This window comes from Bacillus rossius, chromosome 6 (genome assembly GCF_032445375.1).
Source record: "Bacillus rossius redtenbacheri isolate Brsri chromosome 6, Brsri_v3, whole genome shotgun sequence".
Classification (NCBI taxonomy): Eukaryota; Metazoa; Arthropoda; class Insecta; order Phasmatodea; family Bacillidae; genus Bacillus; species Bacillus rossius.
Genome location: NC_086334.1, coordinates 60569813 through 60597794, shown reverse-complemented (window position 1 = coordinate 60597794; position 27982 = coordinate 60569813). Strand labels below are relative to the sequence as shown.

The window sequence follows — 27982 nt, the reverse complement described above, 5'->3', positions numbered from 1 at the left end:
TTGCCAGCAAGCTGATATTGCTTCGAAACCTACGACACAGCCAACTTTGAAATTTATCAAAGTAATAGTTATAAAAAAGCATTGATCAATGATGTCTTAAAATGAAATAAAGATTGTTTTATCGATATTTGATTGGTTTATTATTATTGATTGGTCGTGCCAAACACTAAAAAAAATAATATTTTATCAAGAGTTTGATTTTTCATGTTAAAAAAAATTAGAAATTTAAATTATAGAATCTCTTATGGCCTGAACTTAAAATATTCTTTCTGCATTTTTCATTATTAACTCCTGAATACTTAACACAATTTTTCTGCTCCGTGAGCAAAGGTTGGAAAAGAAACAATGTTTTGTTTATAGAGTTAATGTCATGGCTTATATTATCTTATTACCTCTTTTCAATATCTTTGGTTATTTTATTTTATAAACTCTGACATTAACTAAGAAAATGGTTCAAAATCTGAATCCAGTCCTTTTTGAATTTTTGTGCTCTTTCATTGCACAGGTTTAAGTAGAGTGCATTGCATTAAATGAAATATATTTGCACATTATTTGTATTTGAATGTTGTTTACATAACATAAAAATTAATTCTGTGTAAAAGTTATAGTTAACACACTTGTGCACGTGTCAATTTTTCCAAACTAAACTGAAGTTATGATTCTCAACATTCTTAGTTTATGGTTATAGTTTTAATTTAAACAAAAGACAAAGCATTTTTGCATCGTGTTTTGGTAGTTCCATATTGAAAAATAAATAATCTTAAACATAATATGGTTAATATTTCCAGCAACAAACGCGCACAAAATTCAAGGTTGCCAACATTTACTTTCGAAATGTTAACGACTTTATGGTTTTTGAGTTGATTCTAAATACCGCACAGTTCCTGAATTTCCAAATAAAATAAGCGCGGTCGTTACTGTATAGTATTGAGTTTCCACTCTTTATTTTACTTGCTTTGTGACTAAGTCTCGTCTATTATATGGAATATATGGTGTATCAAAAAGCTCCGAAAATGGGGAAGTACATGTTTAGTAGGTGGGCATTGATTGTGGAACTAGATAACAAATTGGTATCTGTGAGAAATAAACTGGAGCAGATGGATTATTTTGTTCTCGAAGTGGTGGAATAAAAAAGGAGGAACCATCTCTACTATGGAAGAGAAATAAAGGTTATGAAGTGTAAGTGCAGTAGGGTTCATGTTAGGGCCAAGAACTAGGAGGCAAGAGGGAAAAAAACAGAGATGGAGGGGCTGAAAAAGAAAATGTTGGTGGCAAGAGATGCTTACATGGACATGTTGATATACAAAAGTGTGTAGAGAAAATGGGCATATCTTACTAAACCAATGCAGGGAGAAGACGGACTACCTTTACTGATGGGGAGAGATGGTTAGGAGATTATGGGGGACTTGGAAAAGGCACAGTTGCTGCACGTAACAGTATCTGTTGGTTTGTTTGAATGGCGAAGCTTGGTATGGAGCAAAAAGAAAGAAAAGTGATCTCAAAATATGGATGAAATATATGATAAAGGAGGTAAAGAATCTAAATGGGAGGAAAATAGCTGGTCCCGATGTTATTATAAACAGCCTCAAGCTATGGAGTAAGCAGACATATATATTTCAAGTTGTTCTTTGCGCAGTCGCTTAAATAAGGGAGGTTACCGAGGATGCAGAATGAAGCAGTGGTGGTGCCTTATGTTCAATGGAGGTGACAAGGCACACCCTGTAAGCTACAGGCCAGTCAGCCTGACATATAGAGTGAGAAAGGTGATGGGGAGACTCTTAGCCAGATATTTGGTTGGCGAAATAGTTGGGTTCGATGAATGAGGAGCTACATTGTTTTAGGAGGGGTTTCTCTTGTGAGACACAGGTGACCGGTCTACAGGAGGTCATGGTAGAAGCATTGGGTGGTGGGAAGCAGGTGAATGCCAGTGTTTGTGGAAGACCATGTGACGTGTGAAACAGTGAGTCAGGGGGTGAGGGGGTACAGTCTATCAGAGTGCTGGGCAATGAAGAATGATATGTGTTAAATGTAAACAAGACTAAGGTGGTTAGGTTTATAAGTAGGACAGTTTTAAAGGAATTCTACTGCTGCAAGGACCAAGAGATTAAGGAGACCGAAAAGTTACAAGTACTTGGGGGTTTCCCTACAGAACATCCTGAGATGAGGGAAGCAAGTACAGTAGGTTGTAAATAAGTTGAGTAGGGGGCTGGGATTGATTGTCAGGATGTTGAGGAAACAGAAATAAAGATAAAAGTTTACTACCCATTTGTGAGGCCGATGATGGAGCATGCTGCAGTGATTTGGGATCCATATCTGGTGATACAAACAAAAGAGCTGGAGAAGTTGCAGTGCAGGACAACGAGATGGGTAATAAGTATGTGCAGGTGTAAGGAAGAAGGGTAAACATATAGACTGCCTCTATTGTCTTGTGAGATGTTGTTACCCGTAATATTTCTACACGAAGTGAGCTGCAGGAGGGTAATGAAAAATGGGTTTTAAATTCGCAGTTCAGGTAAAGAGTTTTTCTTAGCACAGTTGTGCTCGTTTATAATTAAGGTGACGGCAGCACAGACATTAAAGAGGGCTCAACACCACTTCTTACGTTAGCGATTTTTAGAAAAATAATTCGCGATCACAATGAAAGAATTATAAAATGGCTGCTTAAAATAGTATAAAATAGGCCTTGAGGCGTTTGTAATTGATATTTAAGTTGCCAATGTGCGTATGGGAACATTATGTACCCGGTATTAAAAAAAATTCCACCTTTATCATGTTTAGAACTTTTATTTGTTTGCCTGAGAGAGAGATGATAGATACCAAAGAGCGAGACGAGTGCTTGGGAGCAAGACGCATGTAATCCCCTCGCGGAACGATACGAAAGCGAGAGGGCTCTGTGGTGGAGGCAGGTACTAGCCGTGACGTGTTGCACGAGAGAGTGTAGCGTGTGTAAGCGCGGAGGTCTGCGAACACGGTGAGATTGCTCGTAATGACTTAATGGGCCAGCCCCTGTCACTTCCTCCGGCGACCTTCCTGTGACGTTGGTCCAGCGCCGGTGATTGAGGTCGCTGGGAACCTGTCCGGTGACGTCATGCCGGCGACAGTGTTGTCGCACGTGCCGTAACCTAGGTGCGTGTACCATGTTCAATGTACTATGTCCTCATGGCGCGAAAATGTACCGTTATTCAAGTTTGGTGAGTGTTTGAGGATGGTTTTGTAAATAATTTAGTTCGCATGCTAACATACGTTCATCTGTTCACATAGTCGTGAATGAATGCTCTGCGGTCTCAAGACATTTTGACAGTAATTCAATGCAAATTGTTTACACAGAAGTGTTTCGAGTAACAGTGAAACATTTATAAACTTAAAATTCATAGTATGATTCAATTATTTTTTTTTCTAGAAAGGGAAATCGTGAAGGAAATCCTTAAGAGTATTTAACCTAAATTTGGTGAGTCATATCTTTCCTAGGACTATGTTTTATTTTTGTGAATGAATTTAAGCGAGGCGGAACAAGCATCGAAGAAGTACCACATTCGAGTACGCCGATGTTAGCTGTTGTCGCCCATCATCGATGAAGTAACGTGATTTGGTTTCAGCCGACAGACGAGTGAAAGTGCGCCATTTGTCAGAGGCCACAGGCAACTCAACTGAGCGGGTTCGCCCCATTTTGCATACTGATCTTTGTGCAAGTTGGGTCCTCGTTTACCCAATCCGAAGCAAAAGCGAATTCGCATGCGAACACCTTCTGACAATTGGGGTTTGAGAAGAATGCCTTAGAGTTTTTTTTCCTCCGTTTCGTGACAGTGGACGAAAGTTGGACAAAAACTATATCCCAGAAACGAGGACAGCAGTCAAGACAATATATCGGACATGACGAACAAGCTTCGAAAAAGGCGAAGTGAGTTTCATCCATTGGATAGGTGATTGCATATATATATATATATTTATTTATTTATTTATTTATTCACAATGACAATGCGCTTGTTTATTCAAGCCTTGTCGCTCATATAAAATTGGCCGAGTTGCGATCTGAACTGCTTTCACATCCTGCCTATGCACCAGATCTAGCTCCCGCGGACTATCTATTTCAGAAACTGAAAACTTTCCTGGCAGGACGAAAATTTCAGTCAAATGAAGTGGTCATACCTACAGGAAGTACAATTATTCGACATGCCTCGAAGAAACTTTTTTTCCGCGAAGGAATCGCAAAGCTGGCGAAATTTTGGGGCCTAAACTTTGAACTTCGAGGGGACTATGTCCAAATATGAAGTACGTTAAGAAATCAAATTATTTTTCTTTAATATCAAACCAAGTAACTTATCAAGTCACCCTAGTGAACAGAGAAACTCAATAATTGAAAATTATGACTGTGTAAAATTCCCATACCTTGTATTATTCGAGCAGAATCTGTTGGCTGAGCGGGTAGAGCCCCTGGTTTTGGATACACGGGGGCCGTGTTGGATTCCCAGGAGGGCGGAGTCCAGGACTCGCGCCCCCATGCGGGGAACCACTGCAGTTTCCCCCCTCAGGCCGTGGCACACCCCGTGGTGACGGTGCAGTCCAGCTCCGTGACCAGTCGCCAGTACGCACTGGTTGTTCACTTATCAAATATTAACGTAACAGTATTTTTTAAAGATTTATAATAAATTTTCATGCGACATTTTGTTATAATTATTGGTTTGATTTAGTTTTTAATTTTAAGGTAGATATTTTTTGCAATGTTGGTTACATGAACTAAAATGTTACTTGGTCATTTTTTTAAATTAAATTTTAGTAAATAAAATTTAGTAAAGTGCTACGTAATTTTTTTATAGGGGAAGATAGGTTATTTTTGTTTTAATGCTATATTTAAGTTGCACTGGTTCGACTGAGTCCCGAGGCGCAGCGCTAGTGTGTGCGAGTGACGTCACAGGAAGTCAGCTGTTCGTCGCTAGAGCGGTGTGGGGGAGGGGAGGGTGCGTGATGCAGTTGGCGCGCGGAACGAGTGCGTGCGGGAGTGACGTCATCTGGACCATGGCGACTGGGACTCCTTGCAGTGATGCCAGACGGCACACTGGGAGAACGTCCCAAGTGCATGATCAAATAATTGGCTGAAGATTATAAGTCTCCATTGCATCGTAACACATTTAAACATTTTTACATGTCGGTCAAAACGCAATTACTGTTTTTTGAACTGAAATGTGTAACGCCCCAGCAAAAGTATGAAACAAATTTTTATGTCGATCGCCACAATTTGCTTGTATTTATCACTTTCGGCATGATTTTAAAGAATAATTCTACATTAAATTTCGTGTCCGAGTATCGTATTATAGGTGTATTTGCTACACGTGGACACACGAAGTTGCGCGTTAATCGAGGTTACATGTTACATATCTCTGGCGAGTACTGAAAGAAACCGTGCCATTGTTTCGGTGCCGGTGTACCATTATTCCGGAGGTGCCGTACCTGGAGAGGAGAACGGGAGGGGTGAAGGAGTGGGGGAGTTCCCTGAAAGAGCCGCGCAGTACCGGGTAAACGAGGCGCGCGAAGTTGTCGTGGCCCAGGGCGGTTGGGTGAGGGGGGGGGGGGGGGGGGACACGATGCGTGCAGTCACGCGCCAGCAGTCACCGCCGGCGAGAGTCGACAGTTGACAGTCGCCCGTGAGGTCGTGCGAGTCCGCGGCTTCCGTATCGAATACTCCCGTGTGGCGTGTGTTGTCAAGTACACGCGAGCGTTCGTGCAGATGAAAAACGGAAGTTCCGAAGAGTAAGTTGCCGTGTGTGACCGAGAACAATCAGACAGGAGTAGGTATGGTCGCAGGCACGGCTAGCTGTTCGCAAGGCAAGTAGTGCCGGGGTCCTCGGAGTCTGGAGCCATGTTCCAGCTGGCGCGCTGCGCAGCCTTGCTGCTGCTGCTTTGGAGGCCGGCGCTGGGAGGGTTCTTCAGCAAGGTGAGTCAAACACTTCCCTCATGACAGTTTTTTACTTCGTTTTTTTCTATCATGAATGTATGGTAAATAAGCGTGTTTTACAATTCACGCTTCAAAGCGGTCTTACACCTCGCGGTAATTTATTAGGTACTATAATTTTCTCCGCGTGGTATCCCCATAAGCGCGCTGCACGTGGACTGGGCGGTGGGAACACGGTGACGTAATGCGCAGTAGAGGACGAGTTTAGGCGATCTGACGATTTCAACCTCTTCCCTTCCACCATGGTCACGACCCCCGGAGGGGATATTTCCACAGATATCCGCTACTTTTATATTCTACGTTTCAATTTTTGGGTGGCTCAAGGATCCACATATAACTTAAAAAAAAAAAAAAAGTCACCACATACAACAGGCGTAGCTAAGAATCCTCTCTAAAATCTGCAAATATTTAAAATGTCTTTAAGTTAAAACGATCATAAATATGAAATCACGACTTAGAAACATCGTAGCATAACAAATCTTAACTTTATACTATCATATCTCTGCAACACACAACTTTGAACTGTTATATTTGAAAACGCTTTACTGGAGGGAAAAAAAAAAAACAACACGACTTAGAAACGTAGAAATTTCATTTCTTAGAAAAACACAACTTATATGTTTGAAAAAGGTAATTTAAAATACAAATACAATGCCTAACTACATAACTTAGAACATCATAACTTAAAACCATCATAACCAAAACACACAACGTAAAACCGCTATAGCTCAAAGACGCAATTTAGAATAGTCATAACTTAGAAAAAACGAAATCTATCACACGTTAGTAACACATGAATTAGAAAGACAGACGAGTTACGACAGCACCCCGCCGCCGGTGAAAGCTCTGACTGGACGGGTCAGCCAGTGGTCGTGGGAGTAGCGACAACTGTGTCCCTGTGACAAGCCGCAACCAGTCACATGAAAGTCGTAGGGCCAAGTCTCCGCGACTTTGCCTCGCACGATAGACGATGCCCATTTCCGTAGCAGATTTCATACATTTTCTGTTACTGCGCATGCTGACGTGTAGGTAACATTCCAGCTCCTTAGTATATAAGGGGTCTGGTTCTGGGTATAGATGTTTTCATACCCGAAGTCTTAGCCCAAATCGTAATAGAACGTGTTGCTATACCCACGAGCTGAAGTAGACAAGATGGCGGACTCATGTGTGGTAACATAAACCCGCAGATTCACTTACATAAACATTAGGGGATATACCAAACGTATTGGTGTCCCAAATGAAACTACCCAGGAATATATTTGGTAAACTAAAATAGGCATGGAAAGAAATGTTTGTGATGCTTGAGACGTAATATTTAACGTGGTTCGAACCTCGTCACTGGAAAAAAAAAAAACTTTTTTTTTCTTATTGACAGATTAAGTACTGGATTATACATATTGTGCTTTCAGAAAAGAATTGATACATTTTATTTGTTCATCTACCTAATTGCTATGATATTTTGAAGTACAAATCTCAGTTCATTGGATTTATTATTTCGTACTAGGTAGGCCTATATTAATCATAGACGTATAAAATTAATTCATAGTTAAATTACGTGTTTTATAATGCATTTTTTTTACAAATAAGCCAAATTTATTTTGTGATAGTAAAATGTTTTTAATTTAAAAATTACATTATTCAGCAAAGCTATATAATAGGTACAGCACATACTAAAACTGAGCAGTGCCGTACTTCACTGCAATAACTTGGTGTTTGTTTGGCTTCTTGTTTTCTTTGTCAAGGCATGGTAGACGATACAATTTAGTTAAAATTCACAAATTATTTATAACAGACTAACTGAACTAACTGGTGACGAGCGTGGTGCCGAGACAGTACCCGTGTGTTGCTGGAAGAGTGGCTCTAGGCGTGTCGCGTGTCGCGTGTCGCGTGTCGCTGCTCGGCGACTTGCCCCCGGCAATCAGTTGCCATCTGGTTTGCGGCGCCTCAACATAACCTACGCAGCGACACGCGACACGCGACACGCGCAGCGACATGCATCCCGTGCAGCGACCCCGATACAATAAGAGATAAATATTTCATTTGAATAAGTTATTTTTTTTATTTATATATTTTTTAACTAATTAGTTAATTGTATTTATGTGCTTTATATACACCGCATATTTAATGGTAAATAGATCTCTACATATCCGAGATAGTAATTTGTAGTATCTAAGTTAAAAAAAAATGGTGTCTATGAACTCCTCATGCCATTAAACATACGCAGTAGCGGATCCAGGGGGGGGGGGGGGGGGCTAAGGGGCTTAAGCCCCCTCCAAAAGCATCTGGGTCCACTATTGTTTTAGTGTTTGCCTTGATAAAGCCTAGCCTCGTTTGCTACTAGTATATGTATATATATTTTTGACACACTATATTTACTGCGCTCTGGTGAATACTACTTTAGAAATCAGTAGATTCGGACATTGGACATCGCAATGGTAAACAGGGCAGTTTTCCATGTAACAATGTGGCAGTGTGTTTTAGACGGGCCTTTTATAGCTTGTCACAATACCACGACATTATTAATACGATAAACTCTTAATTATAGCTGTCGGCCAATCTTCCCGTGCCAAATACTGTATAGAATGCGCTAAAAAAAAACAGTGTAGACCCCGTATAAAGCCTATATTTACTGTTAACAGTTGAAGTGCATAAAAACGTAACCTGTAGTCGTCTGTGGCACAAAGTGAGATTAAGTTTATTTTGATACAAGAAGCAAGCTATAGATATGTAAATAAAATAAAGAAAAATATATAATTCTACTGTTAGCTGTGCAAAGAATCAAAATTAAATTTTGTCTTACTGTAGAATTATATATTTTTACATGAAAAATTGAAGGCTCACTAAAAACATATAAGTGTAACCACACTTGAAAACGAAATTTCGGTTTTTAGAATAAAGATTTACCAAGTAAGTAAATATTTCTGAGGTTTAGTTTTGTAATGTTTCCGTCTTGCTTTCCGTCGTGCGGCACGATACCGCGAAATAAGAAATATAATCTCCTTGCGGGGCGTGTATTCGGTCTTGTTACGTCACGGCGACCGTGTGTTTCATTGGCTGCTGAGCGTGTCTTGTTCGCCGTGGTATCGTGACTCCCTGACTTGCCGTGTGTGGCGCTAGTATCGAAGAGCAGGGAGTTGCTATGGACACGGAAGGACGCGGTTGTGGAGTGAACACAGGAGTAGAGTGAGTATATGCGCAGTAACGTCTCGTTTGCCACTCTACCTGTCAGAAATAAGTATCGCTAAGCAATAGGTAACTGTGTTGGTATGAGGCGACGGGCTCTCCAAGATAAACGTAAACTGGGCTCCGAACCAGCCGTGTGCCGACTCGATGCTAACTCGGTGTTAACTCTGGCTGGTTATCACATTCATATTGGCAGATCGTGAGCCAGCACTGAGCGAGTACCTGAACCGTGAAGTTGTCACGTCTTGTTTACGAACTGGCCACGTGTCCCGAGCTTGTCAACAAAATCTGTGACGTATATATTTTTTGTAGTTTGCGTTCGCTTTTTTTCAACTTCGCAGCTTACAAATGACATACATTTTACGTAATCACAACCATGAAACGCGAGTACTTAAAACATACATAAAGCTATTAGCTTAAATAAACGTGTATCGCCATCATGCAAGCTATGTCATGAATAAGGCACGACGATATTTGTCAAAGCCGTGTAATGTTGTTTCTATTTAATTATTTTAAAAATTGCACGATATTATTTTGAATGCTTTAGGCCAGAGGTTCCCAAACTTTTTCAGCTGGCGATCCATCTTTCCTTATAGGAATACCTCCACGGTCTATCGGTGCATGGTGGAGTAAGAAACCTTTTTTGTATCGTATCCCTTCCTTATGTATATATGATTTACCATCACATATTGTAAATATATTCATATGTTATATATATATTATATGTGGTTTTTTAAGATATCTATTGATTATTGATAAACAATTTGTGTTCTGATTTTAAAAATGTCTGACAAAATATAAGCACTTTGTAGCAAAACAGTTATTTATTTAACAATAGATATGTGTTTGCACACAGTCCGATTTGTTTAGATTTTTCTTATCTTTTCTGATGGTTTATTCGATGGTTTGTGATAGTTCTAGGATCGAGTCGTGACCCACCGTTTGGGAACCGCTGCTTTAGGCAATGTTAATTTGGAAGAGTGACTAGAAAAATTAAAGATTTCTTCAGGAAGTGAATGTGGTTTTATTTTGTAATTACTGTGTTAACGTTTGTTCTTGAACTCGTTTTGAACATTTGTCGTGCCGGTACATGGTTGAAGCGAGTGACGGTGGTAACGGTACTAGACGCCGAAGCAGTGGGAACTCGGCCTCACTTGGAGTCGTCAGTGGGCGAGTGACGGTGGTAACGGTACTAGACGCCGAAGCAGTGGGAACTCGGCCTCACTTGGAGTCGTCAGTGGGCGAGTGACGGTGGTAACGGTACTAGACGCCGAAGCAGTGGGAACTCGGCCTCACTTGGAGTCGTCAGTGGGCGAGTGACGGTGGTAACGGTACTAGACGCCGAAGCAGTGGGAACTCGGCCTCACTTGGAGTCGTCAGTGGGCGAGTGACGGTGGTAACGGTACTAGACGCCGAAGCAGTGGGAACTCGGCCTCACTTGGAGTCGTCAGTGGGCGAGTGACGGTGGTAACGGTACTAGACGCCGAAGCAGTGGGAACTCGGCCTCACTTGGAGTCGTCAGTGGGCGAGTGACGGTGGTAACGGTACTAGACGCCGAAGCAGTGGGAACTCGGCCTCACTTGGAGTCGTCAGTGGGCGAGTGACGGTGGTAACGGTACTAGACGCCGAAGCAGTGGGAACTCGGCCTCACTTGGAGTCGTCAGTGGGCGAGTGACGGTGGTAACGGTACTAGACGCCGAAGCAGTGGGAACTCGGCCTCACTTGGAGTCGTCAGTGGGCGAGTGACGGTGGTAACGGTACTAGACGCCGAAGCAGTGGGAACTCGGCCTCACTTGGAGTCGTCAGTGGGCGAGTGACGGTGGTAACGGTACTAGACGCCGAAGCAGTGGGAACTCGGCCTCACTTGGAGTCGTCAGTGGGCGAGTGACGGTGGTAACGGTACTAGACGCCGAAGCAGTGGGAACTCGGCCTCACTTGGAGTCGTCAGTGGGCGGGCGCGGCGCGCGGAGAGAACGTCCTGGGCTCGCGGGGACCTCGTGCGGGGACTAGCCCCGGGACACAGCGGCGTGACGTCTGTCCGCTGGTCGTGGCGTCAGTTGCTGCCGTGGCTGCTCGGCGTATGATGCGTGCCACCCTTCCTGCATGACTAGGCTTATAGGTTCCTAGGCTTCGGCATGATTCGCACTTAGTCTTCCCTAACCCAGACCCCTCTGAACAAATAACACTTAGTTTTTACTTAGGCCGAGTGGAAAGTCCGGAAGAAGGATGCCAGATCCACGCAAGTCCAATTCAACTTTCAAATAAAATGACTAGCGGTAAACTGTAAGGTAGTGCAAGCATTGAAAGTTAAATAAATACCTAACTAGTGAAATGTCTATGATACAAAGGCACTGATTAAGCCGCGTCTACGCCGGACCACCTTCGTCACGTGACGTATCAGTTGACGTCGCGTGACACGTGGTCGATCTCATCCAACACTGTTGCCTCTGTCTGGACGCGTTTTAGCGAACATTGAATTTAGTTTGTCGAGGTAGTTAATTCTTCAGCTGCGTGGATTTATTCACATTGATAACCATTACTGTTTTTTTTTCGCGCCCCCTATATGAACATAAGTCTGCTGCACTGATGGGGTATATGATATACAGTTCATACGTATTACCATGTTAGAATTATGCGATTAATTTGTTGTTAAAAATTTCATTTGCCAAGGGTAAGACTCGTTTGTCGTCTGCTCATTTTTATGTTAATCAGTATATCACGCTCCCATTTTGATATTCCATTTCACCAACAACATACAAAAACCTGCTCTCAATTTAATGTTTCTTGAATAAGCATCGTTACATTTTCTTGTGAACACTAAGCACAGATGTGTGCATCTTAATGTCCAAATCACCTCGCATCCAAAGTATTTTGTATTAAAAAAATAATATTTTAATAAGGGTCATAACAGCACTGGTAGATAACGGTACATCGACCTTATGGGCATGAGACAGTGATGCTGGTACACTCTAGGACCAAATAGCAGAAACAAATATGGCGGACATTACACCATCCAAGATGGCGGCCTCCAGTAGACGAAAACGTTGATGGTTGTGATGTCAGAAACGAAGAAAGTGGCTGTGATGTCAGATCCAATATGGCTGCCTCCAGCTGACGAAAAAAATGGTGGCCGCGATGTCGTAATTCAAAATGACGGACATGTCATAATTTAAAAATGGCGGAATGTTCTACCGTAACAAAAAATGCAACATATGTGAGTGAGGATTTCAATATGGTGGAATCCAAAATGGTGTATCGAGGTCAAATGTCAAGGTCAAAGTTAAGGCCAAAGGTCAAAGTTAAAGTAAAAGGTCGTAGGTAAAGATCATCCATAATGGCCACCATGACGTTACATCCCAAGATGAGGGTTTTGATAGATATAGAAAACGAACTTTAACTTACGAACAGTTTTATTAATTTTGTGTATAAAATCGGGTGTTTTTCGTGTCTTTATATTCTGCCCGATTAAACTCGGGCCGGAAGTCACGTGCTAGAGGATACGAGTATAGGCGAAGTGTTGAATAATAATGCATCATTTGTGATCATCTAACACGTATGTTTAAAAAAAAATGAAGTTGGTATTGTAGGTTTTTCAGGCCGGCATCACAAAGAAATTCAACCGTTATCCATCTGAAAATAAAGGAAGAGGGGAGGAGATGTAATCGCACATTATAAAAAATGAAGTAATTGTCAATTTTATCGGATGAGATCGCAGCTACAGTACTTTTCAGAATGACGTGAAACTAATTTTGAAGAGATAATTAGCATAATCGCAATATTAAACAACGCTTGCAATGCAACAAGTGAATACCCTTCTTCGTGCCCAGACAAGTAGTTAAATTCTCTCGGTAGCTGTCACATAAAAAGCTCCCCCCCCCCCCCACCACCTTCGAACTTTTCAAGGTCGGCTGGTAGTGGCAATTTACCCGCGCGCGAAATGCCCCTGCGGCTGTCGTGGTGACGTCACGCGTGGAGTGTGTGGCAATCAGCTGGCAGGTAGTAATTGACACCGCAGGCGCACAACGGCTGATGGCCTGCCTCTGAGGTTTCTCCGCGTGTCGCGTGTGACACCCGTGTCCAAAGTTCAAAATATAGGCCGAAACAGACGAAAAAGGGGTGGGGTGAAGAGGAAACCACCGTGAATTTTATCGCTGTCGAAAAAATATTATTTCATTTAAATAATTGCGAGTAACAATTCTGTTTACGACTTATATTTGTGACATGTTACTAACCCAAATTAGTAAAATGATTTTTTTGATAGCGATGAAATTCGCGGTGGTTGTAGAACTTCATTCAGTTAAACATAATCAGGGACGTCGGAACGTTTTCTTGAGTGGGGGGGGGGGGGGGGGGGGCGAAAAGATGTATCACACTTACCTCAGTCCTAGAGCGGGGGGTTCGGGGGCCTTCCCCCGGAAAAATTTGGAATTTTAGATGCAAAATTGTGCTATTTAATGAGTTTCCGAACCAAAATATTAAATATACCATTCCAAGAATTTGATGACGTTGTATGTATTAAATATGGATTAAAATATCGTGGGTAGTGGGTGACAAATAACCCAACCCAAATGATCTACCCCTTAGCTTCGGTCTTGGAATTTAATGTAAATAGATATTTTTTTGGTTCCTTAACCTGTGAACATTGGTAGCTTGAACATATTATTTCTAGGAATTTTCAAAATACATTTTTTACTGAATTTTTATTTTTCAACTTAAATAATATGTTACTACATTTAAAACTACTACGATATGAGTTACAGCGGACTGAAATCCAAGTGTAGTTAAGTTTAACAACTGCTAAGAAATTAATTTAAGACATTAATCTTAAAAAGCTTATAAAGAATTAATTTCATTATCGTAATTTGAACATGAAGCAAATAATAATCTTATTATGTATGGCTCTATTTCCAGGAAAATGCTGCAATGTTTTATCCCTAAACGATGATAACAACAATGTAACTGTTATTGTTTGATAACGGTTAAAATATAACAGCTACGTTAAATAACGATCATCCCTATATCTCGACCTCTCGACAAATTGCCGCTCTGTTGTTCTGGGCCATGGAATGGCTTGATACTCTGACAGTAGATCCTATAGTACAATTCAAATAAAATACCATCTAGGAATTTGCAATCATTTTACAGCATATTGGCAATCATAAATTTGATTTTCTAATCAATGTGATCACCAATGCAACGTTTGTAACTACTGGTTGAGAAAATTACTTTTAGGACCAAACATTTATTCTGGGAAAAGGAAGGGGGCGAAATGCTACTCTCGCCCCCCCCCCCCCCATGCAAAACAGCACGGGGGCGACTCGCCCCTGCTGCCCCCCTTGTTAAGACGTCCCTGAACATAATCCAGATGTTCTATCTTAAATACTTTCCCTATTATAAAAAAAGTTTAGCTCCATCTTTAAAAATGTACACCATAATTGAAAAGCACTTTACACCATAAATCGCACAAATGTTTAAACTTTAGTCATGATGAACCTTCAGCTGAAGTTCGTAGGTCGAAATCACTATATATGTACTGTCGCAAAGCTGGAGGGGGGTGGGGGGACCGTCTCACACTTGGATTGCAGAACACGGCTTATGGCGCGCGCTGTTGCCAAGTCTCTAACACGTTACGAAGAAGTTCAGGAGAGTGTACTCCTTTGGAATTCTGAGAGAACGAGAAGCATTTTAAGAATCCATTTTAGTAATGCCTATACCAACTATCACGATCATAAATCTGTAATAAATCGTCTCTTTTTAACTTAAAACAATACACGATTCACACCGTTGATGCTAATTCATACGAAGTTTTGAATGTTCACTTTATAAATAAACAAGCAATATCCAATACCTTCAATTTCAAACACTTCCTATTACAGTCTAAAGACCCTATCGCACGATGGAAGTTCTTTTGGAAGGTCTTCCATGCCAGCAAGTTTGGATGTTTCTGTGAAATTCGCAGAGCACTGGCCGTTTGCATGGAAGTATTTTATAATCGGTCGTGTTCGAATTTCTGAGGACGTTTTCGTAGAAGGTAGGAATTTTATCCAATCTGAATGAAGTGGTAGTGTCTCTCCAAATGTTAAAAACTGTTATTGAGGAAGGATTTAAGTTATGATTATTATTTTGAAACTCTGTTAACATGTGGTCTGTTGCAGCAGTTACAAGACTATACGATAATTATGATAAAAATTCATGTTTATACAATACAAAAATTATTTAGTATTATAATAAAACTATTCGCACAAGCTAGGCCTGCACCAGTCAGAACTCTGTGTGTGATTGTTTCTTCCATGGAAACATCCATACATTCCGCCACGGAGGCTTGGCTATCTTGTAGCGGAGCCTGTGTGAAGCCTTCCTCGTGTGACACAGGCCTGAGAGTGGGACGCTCTGTAGCTGTTGGCACACGCAGGCCTGTGTGCGATCAGGAGGGTACAAGACACCGCCTGCCAGCTGTACTCACGCCAAGAGCCGCTGTGTAGATGAAGGAGTGGTTGACGGGAATGGAATGGAGCGGTAGGACTCGCACTAGATCGCCATTGTTCGAACCCCAGTCCGACCTTCCTGATGTCGGTATTTCAGTGGCTTCCTGAAGTTACTCCAGGCGAAAGATGTGAAGCTAGTTGTTAAAGGCTATGGGCGATTCCTTCCCCCAACATCCCTGCTATGCTTGCTTGCGTGTTATCGTCTCTATCGACCACGCTGTAGAACAGACCTGAGCAACAGACATGCCAGCCATTTCATTTTTCCAGTTTTTCAAACAATAATGTGAGCATGTTTTTTTTTTGCAGAAATAAATAGGTATTATACTATTAGCTACCTACTGTAGTGTAATTTATTGGTGTCCTAATCGGTTTTTTCTTTGCTTAACACAACATTTATAAAGCAGTAAAGGGTATTCATATTGTTGAGAAAGTGTGTTTTCCCGTTCATATTTTAAAAATTTCTGAGGGAGTTTTTTGCAGTTCCCGATTTTTATTGAGGGGTTGTTCCAACCCCCCCCCCCCCCTCCTAACGTCTTGAAGTCAATCAGGTATGCATAATCAAATACGATCGACTTGACATGCAATTAACGCTTAGTCCACAGGAATGAGAGCCACACCCGAATTGTTCCGGAGTTCTCCGAAGTTTTCCGTTAGCTTGTTAAATAACACCATATTGCAAGTATGCGTATATTTTACAGTCATTTAGTGGTATTAAAAATATCGCTAACCTAACAAATTTTTAATCTTAGTCACGATAACATATCTTAAACTCCCGAAATAAAAAGAACTATTATTTATTACACTGACCGAACCTAACCTAACCTTTCACCTCGGTAAACTTCGTAACTGCTCGTGTTGTGGTTGTGAACGGTAGGTTAGCCGGCGGGCTGTCCACAATGGCAGGCGGGATGTCACCTTGCCGTGACACCTCCTGTTGTGACGCCTGCAGCCGGGAATTGTCCGGCGCTGGCGCCACTCCCATTGGCCGACCTTGCAGCAGCTCCCTGGCGTCAACAAAAGGCCTACATCACACTCACTCGGGGACACAGCTGGCGGTGTCTCAGCCTCGCGTCAATCATCCGTGCGCCGTCGTTTTAAAGGTTCAATCTGCTGAATTACGTCACACACACACTCTCACCAGTGCGGTACGCGAGCTGATATTCTGGTTGAGATGACGTTTTGTGAGGGAACTGGGACGAGCATCAGTTACTGAACTCGAGACTCCTTCTCCGGCTTCTGGCTCAGCTACGTACCCGAATTCTCACAGAAGCAATAAAGAACTTACAAACTGAGCCATTGCTTGTCTCATTCCGGTATACTCGCCACATGCACGATCTAAAGGCCGGTCCACACGCAACGTCTTCAGCAACGATTTACCTGCACAGTTTACATCGTTGTAGACAAGACGTAGTGTGTAGACTGGAAAACTGCGCAGTTTTGTGAACTGCGCGGAGACGGAACACAGAGAAGGAAAACTGTTGCCAAGAGCATTTATGTCCGCGCAGTTTAGTCGACCTGCACAGATTTGTCATAGCGTGTGGACACTTCCTCCGTCTTCTCCGTACACGGGGCTCAGTTCTCCCTCGGTATTTGTGCCGGAACAGTGTAGTATGTTCAACGATGACCGATTTGCGACAGTGTTCACGTGAATTTCTAACAGAGTTCATTGGTCTGTGCAAGTCCTTTCCGTGTTTGTGGCGGTTCAAATCAAAAGAATATAGCGATAGGGACGAAAAAAGTCAAGCATATGAAGCACAAGTGCAAAAATACAAAGAGGTTGACATCGTGGCTAACAGAGATAAAAATCACACAAAAAAAAAACACACACACATTAATTCTTTGAGATCGGTTTACCGGAAATAATTGGCCAAAGTAAGGAATTCTCGCAACTGATAGGATAAAACTTGGCGGCAAACTGTGTTGTGTGGACACGGCTAAATTGCAACCTTTTGTTTGCACAGTTTTGCCTGCGCAGTGAAAACTGTGTACAAAACGTTGCGTGTGGACCGGTCTTAAATGCTAACAACGTTGCCAAGGGAGTAATTGCGAGGGGGGGGGGGGGATGGAGGATACATTACTCGATAAACCAATCACTCATACCCACCAACAGAAGTAAAGAATTCGAAAGCAAACGGCGGGCAAAGTGAGTATTCTGTACCCCCCCCCCCCACCCGTTAAAACGGAATGAAACTTGACGTACAAACGCTCCTGAACGGCGCAGATCCCGAGGACTAGTAGTAACTACTAACACTTATCCCGAGAGCACCACTTGAAATTTATTTCGGTACTGATAAAACATACTTCCAGTTTTATATCCAAATATTTTTTTTTAATAATGAGTTCCCTGTACTAATATTCCCAACTTTATATCCTTCTTATTCATATTAACTATTAATATTCCCGGAGTGTGAGCATAGTGATAACTTTCTTTAGTTTATATTAGTCAGAACTACATGAGATATGTATTCTCTAGTTTATCCCACCCCTTCCCTTCCCTATCGACTTTTCTGGCTACGCCCGTGCTCTATGAGATGAAGCATTCCGGGCCAAATTAATCAAAGTATGAACAACAAGTTTGTGGGGAAAAGAAGAAAAACCGCCCAATCCCTCATATTTCTTGCCACATATTTAATGACTTAGGAAACAATAACTAAGATCATATTGCGCTAAATTAGCTATTGCATCAAAATTGAGGTAGTCTTTCAGAACAAACCAGAAATGTGTAACATCTAAACTTGGTAACGAGCTAATTCACGTATTCTGATGTTGTAAATACATTAATAATACGAAACTTGGACACGGTATTTAACGCAGAATTCTTTCAAATAATCCCGAGTGTGATAAATTTAGCAGTTGTGTTTCAAATACGCTTAGGCCTATTGACGCGAATCGCACCCGCTGCTAGAATTCGCTGCCGGAGCAGCAACGTCAACTATTGAAATCATTTGATCAGCAGACCAAAAATTTTAACTACAATGGAACAACTTCGATAAAAGCAAAAAAAAAAAAAAGTACTTGAAAAAATTCTTAACCCCGGCTTTGGGCCTGATTTTCGACAAGGTATCTTCTTAAAATACTGTCCATATTTTTTTAAAAAATTCATTAAAAAGTTAATACTATATTATTTCCCTTTGGCTTTGTGAACTTTGGCTAGCGTCATCCGCCACAGATGGCAGCACTGTGGTCACACATTTCCGTTCCAGTCACGAACTTACTCCTAACGGGAGCTAGGATGATGTGTCTGTCTGCGCCCGAGGACGAGTGTTGGGAAACTGTCGGACGGAGCACAGAGCGAACAGAGCGAGCGGGGTGGCCTTGCCGCAGAGGAAGGTGCTGATCGGCGAGCTGACCTTCGACAGCTGCAGCGCGGCGCCCGGGGACGACCCGGTGCAGTTCTGGGACGTGGCGGTGCGCACCACGGACGAGGGCGACCTGCTCGTGTCCGGGTCCATGCGCAACTTCGTGGAGCTGCGCTCGCCCCTGAAGGTACTTGCCTTTCCCATCGTCTCGGTTCACCAACTCCCCGATGAGCCAGGGACTTGAGAACTCTCAGCATAGCTCAGAACTGGATTGCACTCGGTTTCTTGTCGGTACGTTCGGTTTTGTTTGGCAATGCCCCCTTAGATTCGTGGCGTTAGGCTACGAGCAAAACAGCACTGTGTTGCGGGGATGCATAACGCAACACTCCGCAGGCGGTGCCTACGTCACAGACTGCTGCAGTCAGGTTTTTTTTTTAAAAATAGATTGAAAATTTCACACGCACAAGACTAAAGTGTAGAAAATAATAATAAAGTATTTTTTTTAATATACACATATTTAAAACTGACTAAAATAATTTCTCTTAGTCCCATGAAGATTTCAAACTCCATTACGGATTGTATTGAAAATTTTTGATCGTGAATTTTTAATAGCCATTAATAGTAAGGAGTGTAGGGAGTAGCTGTCGTTGAGATAACTCGCACAACAGTTTGCAGTGCAATAAAATTGTTAGTGACTTAGGTGAATTATTAATGCATCAATTATCTATTACTTGCCCCTCATGTTTTTAGTTTTAATTCTAACAAGTATTTCCATAGCTATAAAAAGTTTACAATCACAAATTTTCAGGACAATCTGTAACGGGGTTAGGAGAAATAATTTTATACAGTTATGTCCGCGTTAATAAACTGTACGTAAATTTTTTTATTACATATATTTTCCTTGTTTGTTTGGGTTTCTGTAAAAAATAAGATTCATTAATGGAAAGTGGAAGAATTAAATGGTTATTATCATGTTATTTAATGTCCATTTGCTTTTGATTTCAACTTAGTTTTTATGATTTCATAAAAGAAAAACCTTCAATGTTTTTATTGGCTCATAAGACGCGATTTCACCAGACTTTGATTGTTAGCAGCCATAAAACAAACTCTTAAAATAAATTAGTAAAACCACATTAGAAAAATGAATTACACTTTGGCTTAAAATAAAAATTGTAAATAATATATATATTTAAAATTTACCCAGGCAGCGCTCCCGCACTGCCTTTCACGGAGACTTTACCCCTCAAAAGTAAACAGCCCAGGGCCCCGAACATTCTTCACTTTGTTATTTCATCTCATGACGATTCTTTAACTTCTCTCAAGGCAACCAGAAAGTGTGGGAACCAACTTCTGAGACTGATTTATAGCAAGACAAGGAACTAAATATACAATACTTATATTCTTGTAATAATGTATTTTATTTCCCTTAAAACCTTTCACTTTTGTTATTAGTCAAATAATTTCCCAGGAACCACTTCTTTCAAAATTTACCATGTCAAGTCTTTTTTCCTTTCCCCCCTTTCCCGAGAAGAGATTTGGAACATATTTTTAGTTATATATTATTTTAAGGCAAGGAAGCATTAATAGCAGTTAGTGAACGACTTGATTTTTTACGTTAGTAGAAGAGAAAAAATGTGCACATTATAAAAACTGAACCAATAATGCAGAAGATTAGTGGCTTCTAAGAAATAAGATGAATCATGACTAAAATAATGTAGGATTCTATAGGATGTGCAGGAAGGGTGGGGGAGGAGAGATTTACATTTTATCATCCCTGTGTCACGGTTATTACACTGATGGCTTCCAACACTGTCTGTGCTAAACGTCTTGGCGGGGTAAAAAGTCAAGGTCTGTATACCACCTAGCTGTTTCAAATGCCAACTACGATGATTTAAGTCTATTATAGCGATCAGTAACTGAGGAAATTGTGGGACTAGCCAACAAGATGTTTGATTCGGACGTTAACACTATTCGCATAATGAGCTCATCCAGAGGGAGAAGGGAGAGGGAGATAGCTAACCCCCCCTCCCTTCCGAAATGTAAAAATTAAATAAAACAAGGCACAGGGTCTATAAACTATTGTTAAATATGTTTTTTTTTTAAATAAACAATTATACTTTTGTTCATTATTGTATGGTACCATGGACCCTAATAGCTCATGAAAGTGTTTGAATTCTGAAAAATGCCCCCATTCTGTTTAGAAGATGGATACATCCTAGATTCATATTATAGCAAATGTTTGCTCTGACAGTTAAATGCAACAATGCATCATTGCAATGTAGGAATATAAATATCTTTAAAAGTTACATCTGAATCTAAAATGTATGGACACAAATACGCTTCTATTTACATGTCGCTTTGCATTTACCTTTCCCTTTATTTAAGTGTGAATTCTTTGTACATCAATAAACCAGTGCTGTAGATAATTATACCTATTATATGAGATTATTTTTCATCTTTTATGGTTAAAAATATATTTATTATAAAAATTTCTTAAATGTATATTTTAACTCTCATATTTGTAAACATTTAAATAACAATATTGTTAAATGTCTGTAAAAAAACTTTTTCCCCGGGCGAATAAATGGTTGCTTCTCTTTCTTGTGGCTAATATTTAATAAATAAAGGTTTAGTAATTAAAAAAAGAAAATGATCTTCAGCAATAATTTAAGCTTTATTTAAAATGAGGTTAAGATTTAAAACTGCTTTCAACAGCAGGTTTTAAGTGATGATTGGACTTCAGGTATTCCACTACGAACACATGAAAGATTATTGTTTCAAAGAATGAAAAATGTTTGCATATATTTAACCACAGTAATAATAGTTATATTTTACTTATTTTAAGTTTTACAAACCAAGTTTTTGTTTTAAGTGATCTCAAAATAAATGTTTAATGCTAAATAATTTTTGTTTACTATAGAATAATTGCTATGTTTCAATTTATTTTGATGTGAAATGAATAGGAAAAAAATTGTTTAGTACAAAGTTTAACTATTCTATGTACCTATTTGGCTTTAGGAGTATTTTTATTGATTTGTAATAATTTTATTTCATAATCAACGTTTTTCATCAGCATGAATAATTAGATGATACTCAACATAGATGCAATTGTAAGATGGTTTTTAAGACTTACGTATTTTGCAACCCAGAGCACGGCAAAAACTTCTCTGATTTCTGTGGTGCGGGCATCTCAAAATTATGAGCCTCCACATATTTTCTCTTTCTTCTGCCTCACTCTTCAACCATAGTTCTAGCACTAACCCTTCACTTGCTCTGCCTGGCTCGCATCGGACCAGCTAGTTTTCAGACCCGAACTCAACATTCCCCAAAATAATATTTCTCGTCCTTAATAGCCCTTCCTCAACTGTAACTGGCATTTGGACAACATATCAAGAACCAAAATTATAGCTTCAAAGCTGTCAATGTTTTACAGCTCACACGTCACCAAAATAGGTTTTTGAGTCTTTTCTGACAACAGAGTTTTAAATAAGATGTGAAACTTCCCTGACTTTTCTAATCAAGCACAAAACAAGATAAAAAATAATTGGTAATTAGTAGCTTGGATGTGCAGCACCTTAAATGTACCGGCACTTAAAACATTTCAAAAACTATTGATTGGTTATGATCTTATGGTACAGTGCATATGCAATGTGAACATTTGTCGGTGTTGGTTTGTTGAAGGCAAGTGTTGACGGTGTTTCAGGCGTCGGTGTCGATGAAGCGGAACATCCTGGGCCTGTGGGTGCCCGTGCCGTGCATCAAGGACTTTGGGTCGTGCGACTTCGAGGACCTGTGCAGCTACGCCGTGTCGCCCGCCGTGCAGTGCATCCCGCTGCTGGACGAGCACGACGTGCCGTGCCACTGCCCCGTCGAGGAGGTGTGACTCTCTTCACTTCCCTTCTCCGGGCGCCATCACGGTCGCACTTTTAGGCTGCGTTCTCATGAAACATCGCTGCGAAACATTTCTTGACACGAAAAGTACAGAGAAATGGTACTTGGCCAAAGAGATATGAAGAGAGCACTACTGTATATACGTTGCTGGGCTCGTTTTCATTCTCTTTGTCCAATGATTTATCCGCTGCCCAAAAAAAAAACGAACTGGGAGAGAAATATGAACGAAAGAATAAGACAGTGTGCACATGTGCTTATTTCTGAAAAGAAATATAGGTATCCTATACAGTCAGCTGTGAATGCCTTGAATTTTATATGTGCTACCAGAGCGCTCGCGTTCCTCCTTGTTCAACCAGCAGTGTAGAGAGTGCTGTTGAGAGTCCCTGCATTTTCCGCATAGTTATGTTATGAAATTCACTTTTTTTTTCTTCAGAGATTTGGCATGTTCCAAATGGCACATGTGTTTGGACAAACAATAAAATGCATAGTTTTTCTTTATGGTGTGAGTATTTCAACAGTGAGTAATACTTATTGTTAATTAATCATTATCTAGAAGATAGTCATCTTTCGCTCTCTGCCGTTTTACTCCTTTCAATATACTTACGTGTTGAGATTTGACTTGCCAAAGAAGTTTCACTGTGTCACGTGTACTGACTTACACGCACTCTTTTTTTTTAAATTTAACATATGGTCTAGAGCTTTACACCAGTGATCAGAAACTTTTTCTTTATCAATACGTTAGTTAACTTATTATTCTCAAATGTTCTTAGCTATACAAATATTATATATATATAAATATTATGTATATACACATAAACACATATATATATGTATGTCACTATAATATTAATCAAAACTCATATTCCTTATGAATGCCTAGATGATTCTCAAAACAACCACTCTCACGACACCAGCCTTATAAACTTGGCAACACTCAATAGTGGTCACAGTAGAACCAGGGGGAGGAAACACTATCCATGTGTAGTGGTGAACATCAGCCATTTCTAATACCACTCCAATTTCAGTCACTTTCCTTGCATTTCCCATGTTCCACCTAAAATGTCTCCACTCTCTCATCAGCCTGTAGATACATTTCAATACAGATTTTTAACAAAACAGATTTCAACTATCATATACAACATGCACAATTACTATAAAATGCTTTCATAAACATTACATAGTTTGCACTTGTTATAATTTCCATCAAAATTTGAATTGAATTTGAATTTAACAATTCAAACTGCATGAAAAATAATTACTTTGATATATTTTGTTGGAATAAAATTAAGTAGACTAGATATATAATAAATATCATAACTTCCCAGCTAAACAGAGATCTTTTTTTTGTATCTCTGTAATGCTATAACAAAGAAAATCATCATCCTTTTAATTTATATATATATTTAATAATAAATTGTAATATAGTAAATTAGTAATAATCTATAATTTATAAATGACATTTAAGGTAGAATGGTACATTTACTTATCATATTTATAATATTGCAGTGATGCATGGAAATTCATGTCCAAAATGAATGGGTAACTGACTGATGGACAGTTGCACGATTATAGTTCCGGCGTGATCTCAGGTCATATGATGGTTTGATCGTTGTTCGACCACATTTTCCATAGCATCATTGTGTTTTTTGCCAAGTGAAGACCATTGAGAACTTCAATGAGAACAAACTCTCTGGTTGGTTCATAGCAATGATCGCGGATCGACACTGCGAGCACACACGGCCGGCATTTTCACAGACTTTAGGCATTTAGTATTTACAACATTTCAGAAAATATATAATACACTAAAAAAATATTATATTTATTCTAGTGTTAAAACCTCTTTTCATGCAAAATACTTATATTTTAAATGTTTAGTATTTTATTTCGTAATGATTACTTTCCATATTAAATAGAATCTTTTTTATTGTTAAACGTATTCATATTTCCGTGTGCTTCGTTTTTTATTAACTTTTAAACTTTTATTAGCTGTTTTCAGTCATAAATTCAAAAGATGAGGAAGGGACTGTATGTGCTGCTATCTTGTGGCAATCGCATCAACCATTTTCTCACCGTGTCACAATCGATTGTAGCAACTCATGTAGTTCCATCCCGCCAATAGGAATTCACCTAACATTTATTTGACCCTGCTGCTGCCTGTTGTCGCCGATTGGAAATGTATGAATGAAGATCGTGCAGTCCCAGTATGAGTTGGCGCGACGTTTAGAGGAATAATCCTTAGATCATTCGTGGGCTAACATCCCTGGATCGGGATCAAAGAGTAGAATGGTGCAATTGGCCATGAGACTAGTGAAAGTAACGTGACTATCTCGAACAGGTCCCAGGGCGGACACGGCCGTGAATCTCGGGAGGGGCGAATGACTGAAGGACGTTGGGTGGTGTTGGAATTACTCCCAGTTCAATAATGGGAAGCCCAAAATTTTGAAAAATAACAACCTTATGAAAAAGCTTTTTGAATTCTAACACATATGTCATATCTTTAATATTGATCATAAAATATATGAAGTGCAGTACCTAGATTTATTTGTTGTTAACCCTACAGTTGGGATGTTGGGATTGTGGGGAGGGGCAGTTCCCTCCATCACGTCTCGCGCAGGTGGGACCGGTCAGGCCGGGCTGACGCGGTGCTGGCGTGTGGTGCGCAGGGCGTGTACACGCTGCCGTCGGGCCAGTTCCGGGTGTCTGGGACGCGCTGGGCGGGCGTGCTCGCCGGCCGCTACAAGGGCACCGTCACCTTCAGCCGGGGCGGCCAGCGGCTGGCCTGCTACAACGCCTCCTTCACGCTCGAGTGAGGGCGACCCCGGCGAGATCTCCCCACCGCACGCACACCAACACCACCTGTGACTGCCGTCGGGCCAGTTCCGGGTGTCGGGGACGCGCTGGGCGGGCGTGCTCGCCGGCCGCTACAAGGGCACCGTCACCTTCAGCCGGGGCGGCCAGCGGCTGGCCTGCTACAACGCCTCCTTCACGCTCGAGTGAGGGCGACCCCGGCGAGATCTCCCCACCGCACGCACACCAACACCACCTGTGACTGCCGTCGGGCCAGTTCCGGGTGTCGGGGACGCGCTGGGCGGGCGTGCTCGCCGGCCGCTACAAGGGCACCGTCACCTTCAGCCGGGGCGGCCAGCGGCTGGCCTGCTACAATGCCTCCTTCACGCTCGAGTGAGGGCGACCCCGGCGAGATCTCCCCACCGCACGCACACCAACACCACCTGTGACTGCCGTCGGGCCAGTTCCGGGTGTCGGGGACGCGCTGGGCGGGCGTGCTCGCCGGCCGCTACAAGGGCACCGTCACCTTCAGCCGGGGCGGCCAGCGGCTGGCCTGCTACAATGCCTCCTTCACGCTCGAGTGAGGGCGACCCCGGCGAGATCTCCCCACCGCACGCACACCAACACCACCTGTGACTGCCGTCGGGCCAGTTCCGGGTGTCGGGGACGCGCTGGGCGGGCGTGCTCGCCGGCCGCTACAAGGGCACCGTCACCTTCAGCCGGGGCGGCCAGCGGCTGGCCTGCTACAACGCCTCCTTCACGCTCGAGTGAGGGCGACCCCGGCGAGATCTCCCCACCGCACGCACACCAACACCACCTGTGACTGTCATCGCAGCACTTCCCGACCACAGCATTGGAGGCTGGTGGGAAAGGAACATGGAATATAACTGGTCAAGGTGGAAAGAAATTCAAGACTGCAGCTTCTCTACCAAATATGTTTGATCACAAAATCTGTGAGGAAAGTCAGGTGTTTGTTGGCATTCCAAATAACTACTACTACAACAGACTGATAACTGTAAACAAAATTAGTTATTATGAATTCTAGTTAGTTTTCAGTATGTTGAGTAATAAATCTTTTTAATTTTTGTTGTTAGCATACCTTCACAGTCATCTAACAAACTGTGCTGTATTATAATACTAACAAGAAGTATTATTTTATTTGATGTGATCATGGTGGTTATTGTAATGCAAACCGTAACAAACAGTGAAATGTACCTGTAATATATGAGTTTATCCATTGAATTAAATTATATTTGTACTATAAAATGAACTTCATATACAAATATATACATATGGTACCAGTACTGTACATAAGTAATACATTCCTCTTTCTCTGTAAGAGATTAAAGAAGAGATTTAGGAAGCTAAACAAAGGTGTTCAAACTCACGGCAGCAGTAATGCAGATGTACAATGGTTAAGAACACAGACTTAGTGCAATAAACATGACAAGCCACACTTTTGACTGACCTGGAGTTAAAAAAAATAACTGATGAAAAAAAGATTTTGTATACAACTGGTTAGAATACTGTTTTTATTTCAAAACTATTTATAATGGGTAGCGACAAGATTATATGGTGAATTGTGATAAAACTGAAATAACACCGCGTAAAATATGTCACTATAACATATAACACCGAAATGCCATTAATACTCCGTTTAGCAATGAAATGAATATTAAATGACAAAACTAAACTCAAATTACAAAAATGTTTTATTTTAATATGGTAACTAAATTCATTGACTGAAATTAATTTATCATGGGTTTTGTACCAATATGTAGGAACTAAATGGTTTAAAAAAAAATTTTTTTTTTTGTTTGATTGAGCATCTTTTATTTAGTACATAGCACGTTTTAACACTGATGCCATTGACAAATTTTTCCAAGACACAAAAACTTGCTAATTAAGTTTTATTTTTCCGAGTAGTTCTGTTTTAAACAAGCTTATTACTAATGATTTTATAAGTTGGAAAAAAAAATAGTATTTTGGTGAAATAAGTATTAAGAAATATTTTAGTTTCATATATAATAAAAAAAATTACCAAATCTTCTGCTGTAAAAATATAATTGGCAAAAAATAAAAAAATCTAGTCTCTACTAACGGAATAATTTTATTATATATTATTCGGATCCTACAAAATAGCCAATGAAAACCACAAGAAAACAGCATTCCTGTTCTCAGTAGCTGTTCTCCTACAACATTGGGTTTCCATAACAAAGTCCACAGGTAACTGAACCGTTCCAACCAGCGGCCAAAGCTACAAGCAAACTTGCCATGGGAATGTGGCTGGCGGTAGAGCCATCCGAGTTATACATAGCTCAGAAAACGGAGCTCATTTAAGTTGTTTATGAAGCAGTGGTGATGTAAACGCAAGGAATACCGTAGTTTGT

General features: G+C 40.9%; 1 protein-coding gene across 1 annotated transcript; it reads left to right on the top strand.

Moving 5' to 3' along the window:
* Nucleotides 1-5476: 5476 nt before the first annotated feature.
* On the top strand, nucleotides 5477-27705 carry LOC134533248 (ganglioside GM2 activator-like). Its single transcript, XM_063370670.1, has 4 exons — nucleotides 5477-5929; nucleotides 18940-19101; nucleotides 22618-22791; nucleotides 25469-27705. Exons 1-4 carry the CDS (start codon nucleotides 5855-5857, stop codon nucleotides 25613-25615), a joined length of 558 nt encoding a protein of 185 aa, XP_063226740.1. The 5' UTR covers nucleotides 5477-5854; the 3' UTR covers nucleotides 25616-27705.
* The last annotated feature ends 277 nt before the right edge of the window (nucleotides 27706-27982 follow it).